At 40.5% G+C, this 25,955-nt stretch overlaps 2 protein-coding genes across 15 annotated transcripts in view; one reads left to right on the top strand and one right to left on the bottom strand.

Annotated features, from left to right (window-relative positions):
- The window catches only part of LOC308489449 (zinc finger protein 550-like), a 30,053-nt gene that overhangs the window by 424 nt on the left and 3,674 nt on the right, over nucleotides 1-25,955 (top strand). The window contains exons 2-5 of one of the 6 annotated variants that reach the window (XM_081030577.1): nucleotides 1,811-1,937; nucleotides 3,979-4,074; nucleotides 16,514-16,588; nucleotides 23,770-23,780. In XM_081030577.1, the coding sequence (XP_080886703.1) occupies nucleotides 1,811-1,937; nucleotides 3,979-4,074; nucleotides 16,514-16,557 (267 nt within the window). In that variant the 3' untranslated portion in view covers nucleotides 16,558-16,588; nucleotides 23,770-23,780. Of the gene's footprint in view, nucleotides 1-1,810; nucleotides 1,938-3,978; nucleotides 4,075-9,910; nucleotides 13,347-16,513; nucleotides 18,324-23,769; nucleotides 23,781-24,508; nucleotides 24,679-25,955 lie in introns of those variants that run through there. The other 5 variants (XM_081030576.1, XM_081030574.1, XM_081030575.1 and 2 more) reach the window with 5 other exon arrangements.
- On the bottom strand, nucleotides 4,099-25,640 carry LOC308489448 (zinc finger protein 181-like; the record flags this gene model as incomplete). 9 transcript variants are annotated; one of them, XR_013992098.1, is made up of 6 exons in its annotated part: nucleotides 24,657-24,775; nucleotides 20,072-20,192; nucleotides 19,717-19,815; nucleotides 18,639-18,712; nucleotides 9,642-9,772; nucleotides 4,099-9,108 (listed from the first exon to the last, which is right to left on the bottom strand). XR_013992098.1 is itself a non-coding variant. In XM_081030572.1 (6 exons), the coding sequence occupies exons 1-6, from the start codon at nucleotides 24,663-24,665 to the stop codon at nucleotides 9,099-9,101; spliced, it is 393 nt and encodes a 130-aa protein (XP_080886698.1). In that variant the 5' UTR covers nucleotides 24,666-24,775. The 9 variants fall into 9 exon arrangements, 6 of the variants coding, with proteins under 6 accessions (XP_080886698.1, XP_080886697.1, XP_080886696.1 ...); XR_013992099.1 differs by having other exon boundaries at nucleotides 4,099-7,292; nucleotides 8,958-9,721; XR_013992100.1 differs by having other exon boundaries at nucleotides 4,099-6,359; nucleotides 8,958-9,721.

The following is a 25,955-nucleotide window of genomic DNA, read 5'->3' as shown; positions in this document are numbered from 1 at the left end:
CCATCTTAAGGCTCTCGGAGCTCCAGGGCCTGGGGGGATGGGGCGCAGGGGCGGCGGGTCTAACCACTTCCCACCCGGGGTTCCGAATCCAGGCCAGGGGGTGTAAGAAGAGGCCCCCGTTTCTGGGCGTAACCCTAAGCTTGTCGCTCCGCCGCTCTTGGCCCCCAGTCCCTCGGGTCTCAGACCGGAATCTGCTTCTCTCTCGGCCGAGGAGTTGGATGGGGTGTACGTGGGCGCTGCGGCGTCAGTGCTCAGCACCTCCCAGAGAGCGTCCTGTGGATGGGCTTTCGGGAGAGGGAGCCCCCTGCGCCTGCCGTTGTCTTGGGCTCCCTCCGCGGAGAGTCTGACCCTCGGGCCGCCCTGCCTCCGGCCTTGATCCATCTGAAAACGGGGGACGAGAGCCGGGAGAGGGGAGGCGCAGTGGGAGCGGCGTTTTGGGAAGTGCTGCTCCTCCAGCAGAAGTAGACGTCCCAGGACAGGCTGGAAGACACGACCGACCCTCGATTTATCTTTGCAGATGCCGTCTGTGTAACACAAGCGAAGTTGGCTTGCCGCTTGCAGCGAATCCGTTTTCCTGTTTAACACACTTACTTATGTTTCAAAAGGGAATCCATTACAGTATTCATTAGTTACAGTGCCTATGAATGAGTCTCTGGAGATGTAAACACACAACAGGCCCTAAGTTACTCTCCTCGAGCCACCTGTTTGCTCTCATCATATCGGTCTGGTCACCTTCAGGGCTTGTTCGGTTTTCCTCCCCTGGCTCGCTCCCTAACTTCATTCCAGCCTCTTTCCAGAATCCCCTCCGAGAGGTCTTCCCCGGTTGTCCCCTCTGAAGTATCCCCCAAATCTTTGTATTCGTTTCACTCTCTTTTGTGGTTTTCGGCCTTTAGCATCATATGATTTCATCTTGCGCATTTATTTAGTTTCTTGTCAATCTTTCCCCAATGAGCTCCTCTTTGTACTCTATCCCAGGCCTAGAACAGGGCTGGGCCTGTACCAGGTGCTCATTAAGTGGTCGATGAATGAAAGACTCTACCTTCTGGAGCTCCAGTCGTGCTTAGATTAAATCTGAAACACCAGAGGGACCTGGGTTCAAATTTTGCCCCTTGCCATTACACATATGAATCTAAGCAACGTGACGTTGAGCTTCCGTTTGCTGATTGTGAAGTGGAGACAGTGATGGTATTTACCGCATGGGTTGCAGGACGATTAATCCAATTCTCAAACACATCTAGCACTGACGTGCTGGACACTGCAGTGTTTGCTTTATGAATGTTTTCTAATTCCCACAACCGCTTGATGAAGTGGGAACTATTATTGTGTTGATGTGGAAATTGAGGCTCAAAGAAATTAGCACGTGTCGGTTCAAAAAGCTGGATTTAAACCCTGGGAGTCTAGTTCCAGACCTAGAAACTTCAGTTGCTTTAACACAGCATCTAAAGCTCTCAGGTACAGGCAGTGTGGACGAGTGTTGCTGCTGTTATCATTATTGGAATTATTATTTTGATCCCACTCTCATAACGACCCAGAGCACTTAGTGTCTGCTGCTCACAGTCCACATGAGATTATTATTGTTTTGTGTCACTGTCCAATGGCTTCCCATATAGGAGGCTTTTCTGTCCCACACCTTTGTATTCTGTCAAAGGCACCATTTACCTCTCTCCTGAGCCCAACACAGAGCTAGACTCTCAATAGATATTCAGTGATTGAGGCCTTGGGTCTGTCTGGATATTTGCCACTAACCAAGCAGTAGGCTGTAATCTCAATAGGCATACGGCCACCCCACCACCTCTGTTTGACTTTCTAGGCATTGGTATCATTTGAAGATGTGGCTGTGACCTTCACTAGGGAAGAATGGAGACATCTGGACCTAGACCAGAAGACTTTATACCAGGAGGTGATGCTGGAGATTTGCGGACTCCTGGTCTCACTGGGTAAGGCCTCATCTCTCTCCCATGTGGTACCCATATCCTCTTTCATTCCATGCTCTCTCTCTAAGAATGGCTGATTGAGAAGACCGCAGGAACTCACCTTCCCCTCTCCCCACAGCCTCAGCATGTTCTGGTGTAACCTCCTCTTGCTTGGTATCCCTGTGTCTGCCTCAGGGATTATTGTATAAGAAACAGTTCTTCTCGACACTTTTACCCAAGTGTCCAGCACAAGCTGGCCCCGGTCAGACATTTTTATTCTAGATTCCCATAAGAGGAAAGCTGATTGATTGAGCTTGGTTGAGTCAGATGTCCCCACAGCCCAGTTAGCAGGACCTGTGGGTAATAGGAGGTTCTCCAAGAAGGGGGTAAATCAGACAGACAAGAAGTTATTTGTCATCAGTGCTACTGGCATCTAAGCAACTCAATCTCCGCTAAAAGTCTTTGGCCTCTGAGACCCGCACAGTTGTCCCTTATTGCCTAAGGCCTATGCCTTTCTTTGCTGCTACAGGAGTTAATTTTAGAGGATGTACAGACATGTTTTCAAATGGCAGTGATAAGCATCTGCCAACGCTGTTTCTTTTTCCCTTTTCTTTCCTGCTTCTTTCTTGTTGTTGAGAGAGTCTGGACTTAGTGCTGCATATTTAATACTCCCGTGGCTGTTGGCTCCTCTCCCCTTCAGCAGAAAGAACAGCCTGGCAGACTTGAGCAGGCAGCATGAGTTTGCTGGGGCCACAATTATTTTGATCTTATCATGTTTTTGTTGTATCCTTTTACTTAGCCCAAGTGAACTAATCATCTTTAAAGTGCTTAGAAATAGGACTGGGAACATAGCAACTGCTATGTACATATTATATATAATAAATTAATAAATCCCAAATGTTCTTCCACCTAAACTCTAAATGTCCAGTTTATCCAGAAATTGGTCTAATACAACTTGATGGAGACCTAAGGTCTCCCTTTTCCCATGTCCAAATAGTTACGTCTGACAGGGCTTTCCCAGCATTGTGCGTACATAGTGTCTCCCAGGAGATCAGTCATCAGTGCAGTAAGTACAGTGTTATTTTCTGACAACTGTGATTAGTGGCTGAAAGGAGAAGTATCGGGAATAGTATTCCAGGTGGAGGACCGACACAAGCCAAGGACCTGAGGGGGCAGTGAGCTTAGTCCCTTAGATATAAAGGAAGGTCTGATTCACGATTTTCACTGTCGCATCATGGAGCTCAGTGCCATGCATACAGCAGACATCAGTGAACATTTGCTAAGTGACGACTGGATGAATTCTGGCTTGCAGTACAGGATTTTCTACTCAAAGTTTCTGTGGGTCCTGGTGCCTAAGTCACTGACTTCTCTCCAGAGTCCTCCTGGTTTTAAACTTTCACATTTGACAAAACGTGTTTGGCTGCATGTACCAGAAAACCACCTCATACTGGTTTCACCCTGAGAAAAGTTTATTACTTCACTTAACGAGAGGCCCTGAGGTTGGGCAGCCTCCTGGGTTGGTAGATGCCAGCCGGTTTTCTGTCAGCTTTTTCTCCTTGGTCCAGGTCATCAGGCTGGAATCCTTGAAGTAGGCACAGGATGATGCCCCAGCACGTGGGACAGCAGGTCCCCACATGTCGCCCTATCTTCCCAACCTGGATGAAAGCCTCTTTCTTCAGAATGGGTAGCAGTTTTAGGTCATGACCTACCTCAGACAACTGACTATCATTAGATGCCATTCACCAGTTGATTTAGTCCAGTGTTTTTAGCCATCCTTGGGCACCAGAATCACTGGGCCACTTTAAAAACTATACCAAGGCTCAGTCCTTATGCCCAGAGATTTGGTTTAATTTGTTCTGTGTTCGAAACCCAGATATCTCTAGGTAGTTCTGATGCCCGGGGAGGTTGAATCCTACTGACCTAATTAGGGAAAGCCTTCTGGAAGGAGGAATCCCCTTTCTGGGGTTTCATGGTGGTGTGTTAAAAGTGTATAGTCCTGTATAGTTGAGACTTTTCCTTTTGTCTTTACCTTGTCACCCTGCCCCATTTCTTTCTACATGCACAGAGCAGCCTGTTCCCAAACCAGAGCTGATCTACCTCTTGGAGCATGGGCAAGAACTATGGACAGTAAAGAGAGGCCTCTCCAGAAGCACCTGTACAGGTAAGTGGCTGAGAGTCTGGCAGGTGGGTGTCATGAAGTCGGCAGGGAATCACTGTGTGTGAAATTCTGTGAGCGGCAGTTTCTTTTTGTGGCCTTCCTGTGATCTTCCTAGGTGGTCATGGAGCACTTTGAACTGTGTTTCCTGTCTTCCCACCCCCATCACTCTCTTTGCCATTACTAGGGTTAAAAGGTGGTACATTAGGTACGTGACAGGCTGGAAATGTTGAGCCACTCACCAGCCTTGTGATCCTGGGACAGTTGTGTGATCTCACTGTGCCTTTGATATACAAGTTAGGCTGAGTTATTGGTACCTGCTTTAAAAGACAAACTGCAAAATCTTGGTGGGTCAACAGATTAAACAAGAGGTTTTTTTTTCTCATCATGCCATGTCAAATGTGGGTTAACAGGGGAATCTGTAACACATAATTATGCAGAGATCTAGGTGCATTCTTTTGTCAATATATGGCTTTAAGGTTGCCCTGGAATCATCCAACTGGCCAAGAAGAACAGGAGAGAAGGAGAGTATTCATATTCACTTGCACACACATATCACTTCCATTCACATTCCATTGTCAAGAACTGTCCATTAGTGTCCATGTTGTATCACACTGGGAAATGTGGTTTAACTTTGTGCCCAAGGAGAATCCATGTGTATACAGAACATATACTCAGTCTGCTAAACTTGGCCTACTTTTGACAAACATCATAGTGGTAGTTCCTAGATCCTTGGATTGTTCAGGAATGTAATTAGATAACACAAAATGGCTTATTAGCTCACTGCCTGACCTGAAGTAAGCGGCTCAACAAAAGTTACCTATTAATAATATTCATGTCTTATTAGTCATCATGAATAATTACATCTCAAACTTCTTTCCAGATTCAGAAAAGACCGCCCTTTTTTCTGCAGATTACTACTTCCAGTTATACTTTGCGTCCCACTCTTTTTTTCCAATCATTTATTTATATATACATACATGCATGCATGCATGCACCCATCCTTCCATTTGTGAATCAGATATTTAGAAGGAGTCCTTAGCTTTGTTATCTTGTCGCCTTTTTGTCTTATAAAACATCACGGGGACATTTGCCTTTGTCAGCCCCACATCTGGGCTGCTAAGGGCAGCTGGAGCCATCGTGTGTGTGGATCTGCACCGAGGCAGATGCGTGATCTCTCCCCTCTAGAATTCCTGCAGGCTGCTCAGTCTGTGAGTGTTTCTGGCCAGCTCCCTCTAAGCTCCTCGAGTCTGTCAAACCTTCACCCCTCTCCACAATTCCACATCTTCACTTGAATGTTTCAAGGGCATCTCATACCCATTATACCTACAAATTACCCCATTTTGAATTACTGACCTTGCCATTCAGTAAGTTGAGAAAGCCAGTAAGAAACTTTGACAACCTCTCAACACCTCCATCTTCAAACCCAATATCCAGCCATGCCCACGTCTCAATCATATTTCATCAGACATATCACCTTCACCTATTTCACCAGTTCCAGCATGAGCACTCCAAGCTATCATCATCTCCTGCCTCCATGATGCTAACAGATTCCTAAGTGGCCTCCCCATGTTTGTTCTTTGCTTCTCGTCAGCTCTGTGCCTTACATCTGCTTCCCCGTCCACTCATACCTTGTTCCAAATATCACCATCTCCCAAGCCACTTATAACTTAGCACGTGAGCTACTTCATGTTGAAAGTAAAGGCTATGAACTTGTTTTCCTTGCTCTTTAACCCTCACTGACTCATCCCTACAGCTTCCTTCTCGCCTCTGAGTAAGAGTTCTCATCCCCACTCATCGTTTATTCCCCCAACAGAGTCTAGATCACACCTTCACCTGCCTTCTCAGGTGAGTTAGTTAACTATTACTATGTAGCAGTATTACCACAAACATAGCAGCTTAAAATGTCACTCATTTATTCTCTCTCGTATATGGATCAGAAGTCCAGGCACAGCTTAGCTGGGTCCTCTGCGAAACTGCAATCATCGGCAGCTCACAACATGTCAGTGTACATCTTCAGATCAATTAATGGTGTGAGAGACTCCAGCAAGAGGCACACTACACATATACTTTATCTTCTATATTCTGTTCATTAGGAGCAAATCAAGGTCCTGCCAGCGTTCAGGCAGAGGGGATCATAAAAGAATGTGAACACCATGAGGCAGGGATTATGGGAAGCCATACATGAATCTGTCTGCTGCATCAGGGCACACACTTCTTCGCTTACTTTTTACCTCTTCTGTATCTTCCTCTTCTCTCTTCCCAACATGAGAAACGTGAAGTTTCTGACACTTGGGGGAAACATAAAACAAAACATGCTCTTGGCTCTCCAACAGCATCTAAACGTTGTTGATTGACTCTGCTTTATCTGAAAACTAAGCTTCTTGGAGGAGTTTTCTCATTCTTGGAAGAGACATTCACACAGGACTTCTAGACCTCCCCTATACTGTTTTTTATGATTTCATTTTTATACCGAGGTATAATTTACACATAGTGAATGTATAAATCTTAAAGGTTCATCTTTATGAAACTTTGCATATATATTAATATATTAACCAAAGTAACCACCACACAGGTCAAGAAATACCATATTTTCAGCACCTCACAGATTCCCTCCTTGTCAATATCCCCTTCTACAAAAGGGTTGCAACTCTATCACCATTGATTAGTTTTGAAGCCTTATAAATGGAACCCCGCAGTACTTAATACTGTCATGTCTGTCTTCTTTTGATAAGCATTATGACTCTTAGATTTATTCATGTGGTTTGTTTATATATATTTGGAGTTCATTTATTACTGTGCAGTAATAAATTTATCTCAATAAATGAACAGATTACATATACCCATTTTCCTGTTGGTGGACATTGCTTTTGTCTGCATTTTCGAAATATTATAAATAATGCTGCTATCAATGGTCTAGATCATATTTTTGTTGGATATAATCACACATTTCTGTTGGTAGTATACATATGAGTCAACTCTCTGGGTCGTAGTATAGATAATGATTCGTTTTAATAAAAACCACCAAATTGTTTCAAAGTGACTATACCATTTCACATTCCCTCCAGCCATGTGCAAGAGTCCTCACCACTCCACATACTGGTGACCAGGTGGGATCTTCCCCTTTACTCTTTGAGGCCCAGTAGTGGTATTTATCAGCACCACAGTACTGAAAATGTTCTTACAGAGGTCGCTGTTGACATTCTGACTGGCAAATGCAGCAACTATAATAATGATAATAGATAGCAGTCTACAGTTTCCTGAACATTTGCCATGCACTGTACTGATTGATTTACATGCTTTTTCTCAAGTAACATTGTTATGGACTGAAATTTTTGTCCTCCCAAAATTCATGGGTTGAAGCTATAACCCCCCCAATGTGATCATCTTAAGAGGAGGTAATTGGGTTTAGATGAGATCACGAGGGTGGAGCCCTCATCATGGGATTAGTGTCGTTATAAGAAGAGGAAGGAGACCATGGCCTTTCCTAGGTGGGTGCATGGTGCATGGTGGGGAAAGCTCTCTGGTGTCTTTTAGAAGGAAACTAATCCTGTCGGATCAGGGCCATACTTTTATGACCTCACTTAACCTTAACTCTATAAAGACCCAATCTCCAAATACACATTGGAGGTTAGGGCTTTATAAATCTGGGGGGAATGCAAACATTCAGTCCATTACAGAAAACTAAATATTAATAACTTTCCCAAGAACACCTAGCTTGGCAGAGGCAGAATTGGAACTGAGGTATCTGGCTCCCGACCCCACACTTTCAACCACAGTGATTTACTGCCTCTCAACTCAGCAAAAACTTTTCCCACATTATCATGCCTGAGCTTTTGTAACATTTTGCTTTTGTTTCCTCTTCTGACTTGACCTTCTCTGGCATCGTTTTTAATCCCTTCTTCAACATTGTCTTCAGCAAGAATCTGACAGCCCTTACTTTTTATTCTATGCTGTTTATCTTGGTGAACTCACTCATGTTTATACCTTCAACCTCAACCCGAGTATGTTAGGTCCCATAATATAGACACGATGGCTAACATACACTGAGTGCTTACCCAGTGCCTGGCACCTTACTAAGTGCTGTGTGTGTACTCTTTCACTTCATCTTAACAACAGACCTATCAGGGAGGCTAAAGGACTTTGAGTGGCTTGCTAAAGGCCACAGAGCTAGTGTGAGATGCTGCTGGAGTTTCAGACTGGGGCCTTTGTCTCAGAGACCCTAAAGAAAACTACAGTAAATACTGTGTAGGCCTTCTAACTTTTATAATTGTCCCAAGGTGTACAGATTTAGAAAAACCGTCAACTGTGATTTATGATACTGTTATCATTAGTCAATGTATGTCCTGTTTTATTTTATTTCATTTTATTTCAGTATTCATTCATTCCCCTTTAAAAGATTGTGATGAACCCCTGCAAACCATTCACCTAAGTACGAGAAGGTTATCTACTCCTTACATCTATCAATGTGTTTCTTTCCTTTTCCGTTCCTGTGCTGCCTCCCTCACATAGATAACCACTTTATTTTGGATTTGTTATTCCATTACTTTTTCTGTAGGAAGGTTTGTTATTCCAAATTTGTTGTTTTAGATAAATATAGGGCTGTTCACATACTCTGTTTTTTCTTGTGTCAGTTTTGGTAATTTGAGCCTTTCAAGGAATTTGTCCACGTCATTTGATTATTCTATCCATTACTTTTTAGATCGTTTCATCTTAAAATGGTACATTTTATGTTACATATATTCTGCCACAATAAAAAATGCTAAAAAATAAATTTAAGGTGTACATATCATTTTTATACTGCTATTAACAACTAACATTTTCAATTTTTTTTATATCTATGCCTACGTCACATTGTCTTGATGTATATAAATTCATCATAATCCTACCTTCAAAGGGCAAGCCATCCTGGCTTTATTCTTCTTCAGAGATATCCTAGTTCCTTTGTTCATTTATGTCAATCCCACAATCAGCTTGTCAGTATCCAGGAAAAGCCCTACTGGAATTTTATCTGAAGTTGTATTGAGTTTTCAGAAGAATCTGAGGAAAATCAGTGAGTTTATATTATTTTCATGTAGATCTTTATTAATGCATTAAGTTTTATAATTTCCTTCATCTAGAGGTTATCAATTTTGTGTCTGTTCACCTAGTCTTTATTCAGACATAGTAGACTCAGTATGTGCACCCGTGGCTTCTCACACTCCCCCACTTTCGCACAGGCCATAATCCTGAGAATGTTTCTCATCTGTCACTGCCTGCCTTTCCATCCACATCTCCACCATCTCATCCTCTTACCTGTTTTACTTCACCTGGCATTCAGCATTCTCTCTAGACTCTGAACCTTTGTACTTTCTGTCTGTTACGGTTTTCCTCCTAATTCCTCTGCCTGGGAATTTCTACTCTCCTCTAGAAATAAGCTCACATAGCTTCTTTTCCAAGCAGCCTCCACTGACCTTTTTCTGTCTCCCATCTGGGACAAATTAGGTGCCCCTTCCCTGTGCTGTCATTGCACCATGGGACATCCTCTCTTAGAGCACAGTCATTACATACAGTGTAATCAGTACTCTACCCACCTTCCCCCATTCTGGAGATTGAGGAGGAGTCTCCACTTTAGATTCTCTGTGCCCAGCCCCAGCTTTTCCTCCTGGGTTTTCTTTCAGAGATGTCAAGAGTTCAAGGGTTAGTAAAGAAAGAAATTGTAAATCTGGATTTAAGAGATGGGAAAATGCAGTAAGTGTTAGAAGCATTATTTTCATCTTCATTCTCTCCCTAAAATGGTGATTTTGTTTATTCTTTGTTACCATCACTCATACACACCGTTTTTGTATTGGACTTCCTTCAGGTAAAGAAGCAAAACTTGAAACCACAGAGCCTACTGCTTCTCAGCTGGCCTTGTCTGAGGAAGCCTCTTGTAAGGAAGGAATGACACAGGGAAACTCAAGGGATTCCAAGTTGGGGCAAGCAAGGGATCAGGAAAAGCTATCAGAAGTGCAGGAAGGGAGCTTGAGGCCAGGAACAGCCCCCCACAGGGAGACAGACTATAGGAGCCTGAGCCATAAACATGATGATTTGGAGACAGAAGGTAGTCTGCGTTTAAGGGGTTTACAGGAGCGAGTCAGTCCACGAGATGTGCTGCGTGAACACGATTCCCGAGGACCAGGAAACGGCCCTGTGATTGATGGACGAAATAACCTCTACAAATGCAAGGAATGTGGAAAGGGGTTTAGCAAGAATTGGATTCTTGTTCAGCATCAACAGATTCATGCTGGAGTGAAGCCCTATGAATGCAATGAATGTGGGAAAGCCTGTCGCTATATGGCAGACTTCATTCGACATATGAGGTTTCACACTGGGGAACAACCATACAAGTGTATCGAGTGTGGGAAGGCCTTCAAACGCAGGTCTCACCTCACAGAGCACCAGCGTATTCACACTGGAGATAAGCCCTATGAATGCAAAGAATGTGGTAAAGCTTTCACCCACCGCTCCACTTTCATCCAGCATAATATGACCCACACAGGAGAAAAACCCTTTCTGTGCAAAGAATGTGGAAAAGCTTTTTGCCTCAACTCATCCTTCACTCAACACATGAGGATTCACACTGGAGAGAAACCTTATGAGTGCAGTGAATGTGGAAAGGCCTTTACTTATCGCTCTACTTTCATCCGGCATAAGAGGACCCATACTGGAGAGAAGCCCTTTGAGTGCAAAGAATGTGGCAAAGCCTTTTGTGACAGTTCTTCCTTAATTCAACACATGAGGATTCACACTAGTGAGAGGCCCTATGAGTGCAGGGAATGTGGAAAGGCCTTTACACACCACTCTGTTTTTATCCGGCATAATAGAACCCACAGTGGAGAAAAGTCCTTGGAGTGTAAAGTATGTGCAAAAGTCTTTTACTATACCTCTTCCTTTACTCGACACATGAGGATTCACACTGGAGAGAAGCCCTATATATGCAGAGAATGTGGAAAGGCCTTTTCCCAACCTGCAAATTTTGTTCGGCATAATAGGATCCACACTGGAGAAAAACCTTATGAGTGCAAAGAATGTGAAAAGGCCTTTTGTGACAACTTTGCCTTAACTCAACACATGAGGACTCACACTGGAGAGAAACCCTTTGAATGTAGTGAATGTGGAAAGGTCTTCAGCCACAGTTCATCGTTTACTCACCATCGAAAGATTCATACCAGAGTTTAAAAGGAAGTTTTTTGTAGGAAAGTTTTTGCAAGTGTGTTCACCTCAGTCAATTTTAGTGAACTCATACTGGTGAAATACCTTTCCTTTTAAATATAACCAATTAAATATACACATTAACTAAACTTCTACTTTTGATGGAGCTGTAGGATGTGCGTTGGGCCAGTGCACTGTGGGGATAAACCTCTTGGAGCACCCGGCTCAGGTGAACAGAGACGCCACCACTGGGTCCCACAGGACATTTACTGCATAAGGCCACCCTGCCAAAACTGGGAGACGTAGCACATCTACCTAATACACAGAAACGAACCAAGGGAGGCGGCCAAAATGAGGAGACAAACATGCAGTGTTTAGAAAGTTGAGAAATTCTAACCAAAATGTAAAACAGTCAACTAGAACATTTTTAGAAAACAGGAGAAAATCTTTGTGTTCCTGCTGAACTCTTCTCATGGTTTCATAGAATAATAATTGAATAAAAATGTCCATGGTGCCCTATCTGTGCCTCTGGCCCTGTTACCCCACTCCGTCAATTATCAATTGCTGTTCTCTCTGGCCACACTAGCCTTGACCTGGTTCTAGCCAACCTCAGGGACTTAGATGTGCAGTTCTCTTTTCCGGAACTGCTAGGCCCCACCTTTGAACCTCGGTAGGGCTCCTGCATGTTTCCTGGGTCTGCATATCACCTAGCTTATGTTCCTCAAAGGTAGACAGGACAGTGTTCTGGAATAAAGAGTACTTTTAATAATTGTTGGCAGAGCTACCCTCAATGGTCTATCTTTGGATGTTATTAAAAAACACATAAAGGGGGTAAGGCCTTTTTATCCCTCATATCCCAATCCGCCCACCTCAAAATAACCAGTTGTTATAAGCGTGTCAGGGAACTTGGAAAGAAGCTATACACACTTTTCCATTTGCTTTCTCTTCTACCTCTCCTTCTTTTAAAATACTCTTCAGATGGATTTATAGTATAAACATGAGGAGATTATTGTATACATTTTTCCTAAATGCATGATAACCACTGAGTCTCTCTCATGGAAAATTCTCAGGTGTAGTGGAAGGCTCTAGGCTGGGTCAATTTCTAATATGACCGTTTAGATAACAAGTAATTACCTGCCACAGAAAACTTTCACAGGCATGACAATTATGTTTTTCTTCAGTGTGAATTATCAGATACTGAAAAAGATATTTCTCTGTCCAAAAGATTATCCTGAATAGTTAACCTTCAGTTTTATTTTCTAGGAATTACTTTACAGGACTGTACTGAACAGCATAGTGTGTATGTTCACAGTACTATGCAGTGTGTACTGTTTTATTGTTTGAGTACTGTACATATGTACTGTTTGTACATGTGTATGACTGAGAGTTAAAGCAATACAATAACAAGAGTACATTACACAAAAGACGTAATTGAAATATTTTTGTTATAATGAAATACTTTTGTTATAATGAAATATTGCATATAATTTATTTATAGGAAACATATTAAATAAGGTGCGTTTAAACAGAAAAAAATTTCCATAAAAGGTCACGTACTGATTGGTTGTGGTGACCAGAGACTCACAGGAACCTGAACCTGTATTTCCCCTATGTAGCAGTGGCTCAGTATTTACTAAATCAGCCTTTGGATTATTTTTTAATTCCTTTTTATGTCCTCTTATTGATTTATTAGCTTTTTTAAGTTTAGTGATTGATTTAGAGTTTGTGGTATACATCAGAGGTTGGAAACTTTCTCTCTAATTGGCCAAATAGTAAATATTTTAGGCCAAGAGGCAAAAATAAAGGATGTTATATCAGCACACATATAACAACTGAGAAACAAATTTCTACACATTTTTAATTCTTAAAATTCAAAATATAATAATGATTGAGTGTATAGTTTTGCAATATAGGTCTACCAGTACAATGTATATTATTATTTTGGGGGGAGCTAACATTTTACTTAATGAGATAAAAGTTAATGTTTCTTATCAAAATAGATGACAAATGTTCATGTGGTAAAGCATGTCTGAATTTATTTCACCAATTTCATCTTTTTAAAAAAATTAACAATGAATTTTAATAAAATGCAGTATAGCACTCATAAAATGTTACTATTTCATCTTTTAAAGTGTCTCTGCACATGACATCAGTACTGTCAAACACTGACAACATTCCATGACTGTACAATTTCAACAGAGTATATTTATCACTTGGGTGGCATGTATAGAATTCCATTAGATTCTTCTCTTGATATTTGCCTGTTTTGCATGTGGTTACACTGCAGATTAATCACTTCCGATTCAGGTTATTTCCTAAATGTGGAAATTTCTCAGTGGCACAGTTAAATGAATTTATACATAAGGAAATTTCCTTTGCAAACTTGCATCAAGTCTGAAAATCCGTGCAGGAATTGTAGTTTGAGCTTGGGAAATGTATCAGAGGCAAATGGGTGTTCAGTGAAGCTCTCACTTCTTGTTATAACTATTGTCAGCATGAGAAGTGTATAAAGCTTCCTGATATTGTGATTGAAATAAGGTTAATTGTTTTAAAGATTTTTATTAAAATACAGCTAACATACATTATATTAGTTTCAGGTGTACAACATAGTTACTCAACATTTACATACCTGAAGAAGTGATCACTATAGTAAGACCAACAACCATGTAACACTGTACCACGCTATCACAGTATTATTGACTATATTCCCCATGCTGTACATTACATCCCCATGACTTGTTTTATACTTGGAAATTAGAACCTCTTATTCCCCTTCACCATTGTTTCCCACTTTTAAAATGTTTCATTTGCAGTTGATATTCAATATTAATTTCAGGTGTACAGCATATTACGTAAGACATTTATGTAATTTAAGGAGTGATCTCCCTGACCAGTCTACTACCCACCTGGCACTATACATAGTTATTACCATATTATTGACTATATTCCCTATGTTTTACATCCCCATGACTGTTTTGTAACTACCAATTTGTACTTCTTAATCCCTTCACCCTTTTCATCCAGTCCCCCAAACCCCCTCCCATCTGGCAACCATCAAAATGTTCTCTGTATCTATGAGTTTGTTTTTTATTTTCTTAAATTCCACATATAAGCAAAATCACATTGCATCTGTCTTTCTCTGTCTGACATACTCCTCTCATCACAATACCCTCCAGATCCATTCATGCCACCACAAATGGCAAGAACCCATTTCTTTCCATGGCCGAGCAACATTCCATTGTATTTATGTACCACCTTCTCTTTATCCATTCTTCCATTCAGACCCCCAGGCTGCCTCCACATCTTGGCTATTGTGAAAAATGCTGCAATGAACATATGCACACATCCACAAAAATATAATGCCAAGGTATGGAAATATGCATGTCACTTGACCTGCTTTTAAGTTAAAACAGCATCGCTGCACTTGTTGTGCACACACAACACTGTGATGCAATGAAAGGACCACATGCCATCTCTTTCATAACTACTCAATTCTGTCATCGAAGTACCTAAATAGCCATGGACAATATGTAGAGTGTAGCTATATTCTAAGATGTTTTTATGGAAACAAATTTGAATTTCAAGTAATTTTCACGTGTCATGAAATGTTACTCCTCTTTGTATTTTTTCTAAAAGGACTACCTCATCTGTGCAGCATCAGTGCTTGGGAGAGCAAAGGAAGGACAGAGAATGGGAGAAACAAAAAGCTACTGACATTAGCCCACAACTATCTGTAGTGGCCAGTCTATCCATAATCACAACTGCTCTTAATTTTTGAACCATGCCATGTTTCCTTAATTCTCTCTCAAATATTCTTCAATATTCCCTAGAATTTCAAGGTAAATCTCATGACTAAAAAAATCAAAGGAGAGCTAAATCTCTGCTTAACATTAAAATTTCAGCATCCCATTCCAAACCACTATCTCTACCGAGAATTGCTAAGGAATGTGCCTTCACCTCTTGGCTTTCAGTTGAGATAGCACATGTACTACAGAACGAGAGTATTTTGTTTAAAGTCAGAAACCCTATCACTCATTCCACACCAGAATTATTATATCAGTGAAACAATATTCCTATTTAAAATAATTTCTTGTTTACAATTATCAAATGCCATAGAGAACATAATCTGAAATACAAGCAATATAAACTGCCCATTATCTGCAAGAGTGTCCACACAACCCCAATCATTGATCTGTGTTAATTTTCTAGTCACAAGATAGGAACCATGGGGGGCAGTAAAACTAATGTATTTCTCATCTAAAATTTTGAAGCCATCCTCCTCACAAATTATAATTCTCTGTCAAGTTTCAGTGGAGAAAATAAAAATTCTCTTACGTATACTTCAAGACATATACTGCAGAAAATTAATGCTTTCAAAGCTGGTGAGTTGCGTGGCCAGATGGCTCAGTTGGTTAGAGTGTGAGCCCTTCAAACAACAAGGTTGCTGGTTCAATGCCCGCATGGGATAGTGGGCTGCATCCCCTACAACTAAGATTGAAAACAGCAACTGGACTTGGAGCTGAGCTGCGCCCTCCACAACTAGATTGAAGGACAATTTGGAGCTGATGGGCCCTAGAAAAACACAGTCCCCCAATACTCCCCAATTAAAAAAAATAATAATTCCTCTGGTGTTACAGCTTTGGAAGGAAAAAAAAAACTGGTAGGTGGACTGGACCGGACTATTAATTTCAAGGTAAACCCCTGTAACTATGATCCAGGGATAGAGAGATGACTGCTCTTGTTACTAGTGATGCTGCCAACAGTAATACCTCAAAAACACAAAACCTGACACTACACACTGGATCCTGGGAGTCCAGCTGCAGCAAACATGACAGAACTTGCTTATCTGCTCTGCTAGATTGACCCGGAGTGTGTGTGAGTGCACACAGCTACATAATTAGTCCTCATCCCTTAGGATTCAGATTAAAAAGCACAGCCACAGTTAAGCCTGCTCTGATTTCTCATAGTATGTTGTTTCTTGGTTATGTCCTCACAGTACTTGTAAACATTAACGTGGATTAATTAATCCAACTGGAAATGGACTATGGATTATCCTTACCAAAATAATGGTATTTTTAGCACAAAGATCAGGCCATTTTTCTCTAGGTTTGCTAGTCTCCCACTAAAGGCTATAGTAAGGATGAACTTAATTCTTCAAGAGGAAACAGAAAGTTTTACAAAATACCAGTGCCACAGTGAAAGTTTGTTATATAAAAATGATTTTATTAAAAACCAAGAATTTTATTCACACAACTTTTTACTTCTTTTGCAGCTTTAATTTTCAACTTTATAACATTTACTGGATCCACTGGATGACTAAATATGTTCACATGTCCATTAACTGAAGGTAATTTCTATGTACAACTCGAGTAAAATTGTAAGCTACCTATATAAGAAATGCATATTAATTTATATGCTTGTTTGCTCTCCTGTAGAAACATTTACAAGTAGCATCACTGCAAAGATTTTAACATAATTCCTACATCCTTCAGGTTGTTCTAGCATTAATTTTCTGACATCTAGGAAAATAAGAACTCTTAGTGAACACTTTAATATATTTTTTACATAAGCTCTCTCTCCAGTTTGAGTTCTTTGATGTAGAAAGAGGGATGTACTCTAACTGAAGGACTATCCACAACTTTTATATTCATCTTGCTTCTCTCCTGTATATATTTATACATGTCGTATAAGAGATTCATATTGCCTAATGTCTTTCCCATGTTTGTTACATATATGTAACAGTAAATACAGTGTGGATTTACTTATGTCAATTAAGGGATTAATACTGCTAAAGGCAGTATTCTGCCTTTGTATACTCACATTTATTGCCTTCATATAGTCCCTCTACAATGTGAAATCTGATGGACAATAAGGCATTGTATTATTGCTAAAGACCTTCCCATATTCATTACATTCATAAGACTTACCTCAAACATAAATTTTCTGATTTCGAATCAGGGAGGACCCATGGCTGAAGTGTATTATGATGAATACTGCATTCATACAGTTTCTCTCTTACATGATTTTTCACATGTATAGTAATTCATATGGCCTAAAGGCTTTTCCACACTTACTGCATTATGTATTCTCTGATGGGCAGTAAGATTTGAGCCTTTGCTAAAAGCTTTCCCACATTCATTACATTTATATGGCTTTTCTCCAGTATGAATTCTCTGATGTACAGTAAGGTTTGAACTACAACTGAAGGTCTTCCCACATTTAATACATTCATAAGGTTTCTCTCCAGTATGAATTCTGTGATGTTGAAGCAGGGATGACCTATGACTGAAGGCTTTCCCACATATACTGCATTCATAAGGTTTCAATCTAGTGTGATTTCTCAAATGCATATTCAGTGATTCAGGTTGGTTGAAGGATTTCCGGCATTTTTGACATTCAAAGGGTTTTTCTTCAGTATGAATACTCTGATGCTGAATAAGAAATGAGAGGCTACTAAAGACTTTCAGACATTTGTTGCATTCGAATTGTTTCTCTATCATGTGAATTCTTTGATGTCGAGTAAGGTGTGAGCTACAGCAAAAGGCTTTTCCACATTCACTACATTCATAAGGTTTCTCTCCAGTATGAATTTTCTGATGGTGAATGAGAGATGATCTATGAATGAAGGCCTTCCCACATATTCGACACTCATAGAGTTTTTCTTGAGTATGAATTCTCAGATGTTCAATGAGATGTGAAACACGACTAAAAGACTTTCCACAGTGCATACATTCATATGGTTTCTCTCCAGTATGAGTGCTTTGATGATTAGTAAGTGATGAGACATGGCTAAAGGCCTTCCCACATTCAATACATTTGTAAGGTTTCTCTCCACTATGGCTTATCTGATGTCGAGTAAGGGATGAACCATGGCTAAACGTCTTCCCACATTCACGACATTCATAGGGTTTCTCTCCTGTATGAATTCTCCAGTGGCGATTAAGGATTGATTGTTTGCCAAAGGCTTTCCCACATTCACTGCATGTATAGACCTTCTCTCTATTATAAGTCTGGTGAAGAGTAAGAGATTTGCTCTGGCTGAAGGCTGCCACACTTTCATTAAAATTCAAAAGTTTCTTCCCACCATTGATATCCTCATTTTTTATAAATGACTTTTTCGGTAAGCTCTTCTTAAATATATCATGTTTACGTGATTTCCCTTCAGCAGAAATTCTCTGTGGTTCAGAAAGAATAGACTTTAAATTTAAATGGAAGATGCTTCTAAATGTATATTTGTAAACATTTTCCCCAGTAGAAGTTTCTCTAATAGTGAGAGTCACTGATCTGAAATGTTCTACCTGATTTTCATGCTTCCCCTCCAACTTCTCTATATATTCCCAGTCCTTGTTAAAATTTGAAAATTCATGACTTTGTTTTATAATTTTTTCTGCTATTACCGTTTGGGATGAATCTTCATCATAAATATCCTCCTTTGTTGATAATTCCTTGTTTTCCCATCTTGATTCCCAATCTGAAATATATCAAGAAAGCAAAACACTGCTTTTTCTGTACTTCCTGAAAAGAAATTTCTATGATAGAAATAGAATTGGATTAAAAAATAAAGGTCTACCCTGACCTCCCAGAAAACACATGGCTCTCACAACTCTCAAATATTCAATGATTTCTGAACACAGTTCAAGTAGAGCACAGAGAATAATACAGATAGTTCACAGAGGCAGGAACAGAGTGCAATAAAGAACCTGGGTTAAACATAGGCAATTAGTATGTGGGAAAAAATCAAACTATCAGAAAGAAAATGTGGAAGACATTCTGGAATCCAAACCCAACATTTTGTGCCTATATATTTAAGTGAAAGAACACATTCTGTCTCACAGCCTTGGTACTCCAACGTTCAATCAATCTCAATTTGCTGTCAGATTAGTATGCTTAAAATGCAAAATTGATAGTGCTGCATTAAAATTACAATGACAGCAAAATAATCTAAATACACTTCATAGCTCACAAAAATTTAGGCTTTTGTGAGTTTATGGAAGATCTGTGTGAAATCATATTATTTAGTGGACATTAGAAAATACTGTTCTTAGAAAACTTCTTATACATTACTTACTTCCTCTAACACTTATGTTTGTATTTAATCTTTGAAGCTCAGCCTTAAGTTGACAAGTGATTTTTCCATCTAATTGACATCTTTCTTAACCTAAAACCATCAGTATATTTTTCCTTAAGTGGACTTAAAAAGAGTAATTTGCCTTATTTTGTTTCAAATAAAGTAACACTTTGAATTATTACAATGGCAAAACCCTCCACTTTTGATTAGATGACATGACTAATACAGAAAATAATTTGGAATGGAGGAATGGTCATTTTGAAATCTAAGCTAAGGATACCTCAATTTTGTTACATTTGGAAATCTCTGAAAACAGTCACCCTAAGATATCCTAAAATGCCCCCCCACACATCCTTTCTACAAGCGTCTTTAACAAAGACCTGATTTGCTGATTCACCATGATTTACCTGGAAACATAGCTTTTGTCAGTGTTTTCTCCACCATCCAAGGTTCTTTCCCATCCTCCAATAAAGTGATCACATATGGCTTAGGTATGGAAAGACCTGCTTACAGGAAAAATATGGAACTTGTTTAAGCTGTGGTCCTCAGAGGATAAGCCAGCATCACAAAAAGGACCAAAGAAAGGTCTGAAGGATGTCCACTTAAATGGGAAGATAAGCTTCAGGCAGGGCACAACAGAGCTACAAACTTCCTTGGGTACATGGAACAGAAATTCAGCCATTTACTCAGGAGAATTTCCATTAATTCAGAGTGGCCAAAGAAAGCTCTCCCCCACTGAGGTGAAGGGGGAGATATGCTTACCTAGAGAGACGAGAGTCTCATAATTCTGAACCATCACCTCCTTGTATAAATCCCTCTGAGCAGAATCTAGCCATCCCCACTCTTCATGAGAGAAGGCTATGGCCACGTCACTAAATGTTACCTGAAATAATAAACATGTTTAGGCTCAGCCATAGCCCAGGCCTCTTCTGTCACTGGACAAAGGATAAAATTACCCTGGTTATACAAGAAAGGGAACAAGATTCAGCAGTTGTGACAATAATCAGAAATCTGATCTAAGTTAAATAATAATTGGATAATTATGTTTTTCGTATTGTACCATAAGGATGAGAGACAAATAGGAAGAGTTTTGCTTCAGGAGAGTTAATTTGTTAGGGAACAGAATTACAAAAATTTTTAAAAATCAGCATTCAACATTTGACAAAGTGCTTAGTTATGTTTTTTATAGCTACATGCTAGGTAAATAATAAAAAAATGAAGATCCACCACAGTTCAAAAAAATATCCAATGGGTCAGGAAAAAAAACACTTTTATATTAAAGAAAAAAACACTTTTATATTAAAGATAGACATACATAAATAATCTATAAACAAAAAAGAAAAACATTTATGGCATATACTTAAAATTTGTATGATAATCAATCTATAATTAAAATAATTTGAGACCCTCTGGCAAGAAAACTAAAGGATGGTTTCATGTGATAGGTAGTCCCTGAATAGGACCTTAAAGTAAGGTTAAAGAATAAAAGGGCACACTTCAAGGAAAATATTCTAAGGAAATAGATTTCTTCTCAAGAGTACTCATTCATGTACTATTTAAAACAGTGAAACTTTAGAAAAAGCTTAAATGTTCAATAACAGCTTACTGGTTAGTCAAATTATAATATGTGCAAAAAGGTATGCATTTAAAATGGCATTATTACTATCTTTCACTGGTAAAACAGACATTGTTTGGCTATGATAAATTTTTCATTCCACGAGTGGTTGATTCAATATCCTATTACTTAATAGGGGTATTTTGCATGTATGTTTATCAGTGACACTGGTCTTTAGTTCCACTCTGAAAATTTACCTTTGTCAGGTGTTGGGAAAATAATTAAAAACTTTATCTGTCAAGCAGAAAATCCTCTCCACAATGTAGAAAAGAGACAGGTTTTATTACTGAATAAGCATTAAACCAGACTGTAATGCACTTGATAGGCAATCACTAATGAGACGCCAAAGACAGAAAGAAATTTCACCCTTTCACAAAGCCAGGCAGATACAATCCATTACATACATGCTTTCAAAATAAATGATAAGTTGTCTTTCAGTAAGAGGAGTTCACAGCATCATTTGGTACACATAGTTCATCCTAAATTTACCAGGTAATTAAGAAAAATAAAACCTCTCTTATCTTTATGATAAGCACATAGTTTAAACTTGGAGCCAGGACCCTAGGCTAAAACTCCCACACAAGCAGGTAGTTAAGGGAGCATCTTACTTCGTGTTTGCCTTTCAAAGAGATGGATCCAAAACCCTAAGAAAGACTTCACTGCCTTGGAAAATTGGCAGAGACTTATTTCACTTTGAAAAAGATTTACAAGCATCTCAAGGGGACAGGGAAAGGGTTTACAATTACAGGTTTTTCTCAAGGAAATACTCTTAAGAAAATGGGAAGGGGGAGTCTTTTCCCTTTTGTACCAGGGAAAATTCTTTTTTCCATTCGTATTTATTCTTACCAACACTATGTTAAATGCATAAAACACTAGGTTTTATTCCACCAAGGCAAAGATATTTCATATTTTAAGTTTTGAACACATTAATGAATGCCATTGTATTAAAAGTCTAAAGTAGAAACCTCATTAACTAACTAACACTCTTTGCTCTTTATTTAGATCACGTTTCTCAACCGTGGCATTATTGACGTTTTAGGTTGTATAATCCTCATATTGTGGAGGGCTGTCCTGTGCACTACAGGACGTTTAGTAGCATCCCTCACCTCTATCCATTAGATGCCAGTAGCAACCCCCCTCCTCCCTAGGGTTGTGACAACCAAAAATGTTCTAAATATTACCAAATGTCCCCTATCGGTAGGGTCAAGAAGGACAAAACCTCCTGTTCGAGAACCACTGCTGTAGATAAGTTTGGCAGTTCCTTGGAAGACTCTCTTAGGCATCTCTAGCTGTACTCAAGGTGTTCTTTCAGTTCAGTATAACTTCACTTCCACCTCTGCCTCCCAGGTACTTTGGGCCACCAAAACCAGTTCCACCCTTGCTTCCCCAGGGATGCTTCAACTCTTTCTTCCCCGTCAATTGCCTGGGTAGCCTGGGATGTTCATCCATCTTTGTCCACAGGAGAACTTAGGATATTTGTCCTCGCACTTATCATAATTTCTTATGCTTTCTTACTTTTCTACAGGTTCTGCACTGCTCAATACAGTAGCCACTAGCCACATTTGGCTATATAAATTTAAATTAAAAATTAAATAAAATAAAAAAATTCAATGTCTCAGTCACTCTAATCATAGTTCAAGTACTCAATAGTCACATGGGGCAGGTGGCTACCATGTTGGACAGCACACATTTAGAATATTTCCACCACTGTAGACAATTCTCTTAGACAGTACTGCACATGAAGTCCTGCATGTCAGTGTGACTCAAACCTAGGTAAGACTCTTCCGAACAGGTACTCCATTAGTGTTTAGGAAATGAATCAATGAATGATTTTGGCAATCAATTCATTTTAGCTTTCACTTCAAAACACAAAAGTTCTTTCAATTCTAATTATCTAATACTCCCAAGAAACCAGACTTTGCCCAACATGCACATCTGTCACTCATACCTTCTGTGCAAGCTTCACCTTCCACCCCATGATTCTGCCCACCATTTTTTCATCACTCATTCACTCAACAACTATTTACTAAGCATCTGTTTTTGTGCCAGGTACCACTCTGGGTACTGAAGATAAAACAGCCAACAAAAAAGAAAAAAACTCCCTCCCAGTGGGAGGAGACGAACCATGAGCATATGTATATACTAAACACATAGTATATCAGCTAGTGAATGGTAAGTACTATGGAAAACAGCAGAACAGTGATGGAAGGGTGAAAGTGACAGTTGAAAGAAGGTGACTGACAAGTTTAAATAGGTGTTTGGGGAAGCTTTACTTAGAAAGCAACCAATGAGCAAAAATATAGAGAAGGTAAGAATGCAAGCTTATGCATATATCTGGGGAAAGAATATTCCAAGCAGATGGGACAGCAACTTCCAAGGCCCAGAGGCAGGAGCCAGTGTGGCTGGAGCCTACGGGGAACAAGGAGACAGAGAAGAAAGATGAGATCAGAGAGGTCATAGAGAGCCTAATTGGATAAAGCTTTTTAAGTCACTACAGAACTCTGACTTCTATTCTGAGCTGGGCCATCGAATCGTTTTAAGCTGAGGAATGAGATTTTATATAACAAAAGGATCACTGTGACAGCTGTACTGAGACGAGACTGAAGAGAGTCAATAGCAGAAGCAGGGAACCCTGCTAGGGGCTACTGAAATCTAGGTTGGCTTGGATCAGGGTGACAGTGGTGGTGGCAGTGACAGGGTAACCAATAGTCAGAATCTGTACATATCCTGTATATATATTTTAGAACCAACTACAGTGTCTGAATGTGAGTTATAAGAGATAGGGAGACCAAAAATATAAAAGCATTTCTCTATAGAGACACGTGTACACCAATGTTCATTGCAGCTTTGTTTACGGTGGCCAAGACATGGAAACAACCAAAATGTCCTTCGATAGATGAATGGATAAAGAAGTTGTGGTACATATACACAATGGAATACTATTCGGCGTTAAGGAAAGATGATATAGGAGCATTTGTGACAACATGGATGGATCTCGAGAGAATAATGCTAAGTGAAATAAGTCAGACAGAAAAAGCAGAGAACCCTATGATTTCACTGATATGTGGTATATAAACCAAAAAGAACAAGACAAACAAATGAGAAACAAAAACTCATAGACACAGACAATAATTTAGTGGTTACCAGAGGGTAAGGGGGTGGGGGGTGGGTGATGAGGGTAAAGGGGATCAAATATATGGTGATGGAAGGAGAACTGACTCTGGGTGGTGATCACACAATGGGATTTATAGACGATGTAATACAGAATTGTACACCTGAAATCTATGTAAATTTACTAACAATTGTCACCCCAATAAAATTAATTAAAAAAAAAAAAAGAGAGATAGGGAGAAATCAAGATGACTCCAAACATCTCTTGACTTGAATAACTGAAAGAATTGATATACCACTGAGACCACATGATACAACTTTGACAACCATAAAGCAAATAACCTAAATTACAAACTTAAATTTTGAACTGTAATATTAAAAAGTTTCGTCCAAGACTCTACAGAGGCTTCTAGTAAGAAACTGGTAGAAAAGATGAGAAACAGAGAAGATACTACTTTGGTGTTCTTTTGCAGGCCCCATCCTTTGTTATAATGAAAGAAATCATGGATCCAGTCCCTAAACGGACATTGTTAAGTGGGAAATGGTAGGGGAAGCAAAGCAAACACTCAAGAGTCCTGATAAGAAGGTGTTTCAGGAAGATTTGGAGACATATCAACTTACCTGGAACATGACTTCCCAGTTTCCAATCGTCAACACCGTCCTCTTCCCAGGCTCTCCTCTTTTAGAAGGGTACTGTCCTAAGAAGGGAGATCAAGCACAGGAAAAAGCAGTTATGAAAAATCATGCTTATCTTGCAGCTCTGGGCCACACCTGCATAGAAAAGCACAGTGGGAATCACTTTCTAGAGCTCCGCTCTTTCTCTGAACTAAGAGAGTGTTCCTTAGGATGACGTAACCATTTACCAGGTGCCACCCGCGTGTAAATCAGCTTTTATACACACGAGACAAATTCATAAAACAGTAATAATGTTCAATGTGCGCTCGTTTAATCTTCACCCCTTTACGCATGGTGGGCATTCACATTATTCCAGATTTCCTTTTTGAACGATGAAAAAACTGAAACTTGGCGATAGTGAAGCAATTTGTTCCAGGGGATACAACTAGAAAGCCCCCGCTTCGTGATTGGGTAACAAAAACAATTGTAGATGGCGTTTCCTTTCAGTACGTACTCGGTACATTCACTCGCCCATTTTCTTTTCGCGAAGCTTTAGGAGGTAAGAGGTAGGGCCATTCTGAGGTCCCTTTGACAAGAGCGGGACAGAGAGGCCCACAAAGCTATGGCCCTGCCTGGGCTCACGTGGAGGGGAGACCCTGGGATCAGCAAGATCTGGCGGCAGTGCCCAGCGCCCAGCACCGCCAGCCTGAGGCCTGCCGGCCGCCCTCCCCGGACCCACACTTGCCCGAATCCTCAGCGGGCCGGAGGCCCGAGCCGGGACGTCCGGGGCTGGCACCTCCGCGGACGGGACGCGCCGGGTCGCTGTGAGCCAACAATGGCCGCCGCCCTCGCGGAAACTGCACTGCCCCGAGCGCTCCCAACTTCCAGGGCGGAGAATTCCGCCGCCGGGTCCAAGACTACCGCGGGGTGGACCAAGGACGGAGCGCACACTGGAGCGGCATTGCTCGTACTCCTGGGTGTCAGGGACACAAGTTACCGGCGCCTCGCCGGTCGCCTCCTGCAAAACCACATTTCCCAGAAGTCCCCGTGGCAGCGCGTGGTCTCCGAGCCCCGCGAGAACTACTGCCTCGGCTTTCCAAGGAACTACTGCGCCTGGAGCTGTCCCCGCAGAGCAGCTCATCAGGCCGTGCACGCAGAGGATGGAGAAGACAACCCTCGCCTGTGTTGAACACTGCTACCTTACACTTGCGCTGTAAAGACAATGGCGTCTGAACCACGAGACTACACTTCTCAGAAAATTATGTGGGTGAAAGGTTTTTGGGTCATTCGTCTGCTGCCGCTCAT

Source organism: Rhinolophus hipposideros (genome assembly GCF_964194185.1).
Source record: "Rhinolophus hipposideros genome assembly, chromosome: 21".
Taxonomy (NCBI): Eukaryota; Metazoa; Chordata; class Mammalia; order Chiroptera; family Rhinolophidae; genus Rhinolophus; species Rhinolophus hipposideros.
Note: the sequence above shows the minus strand (reverse complement) of the source record. Positions and strands in the feature narration are given on the sequence as shown.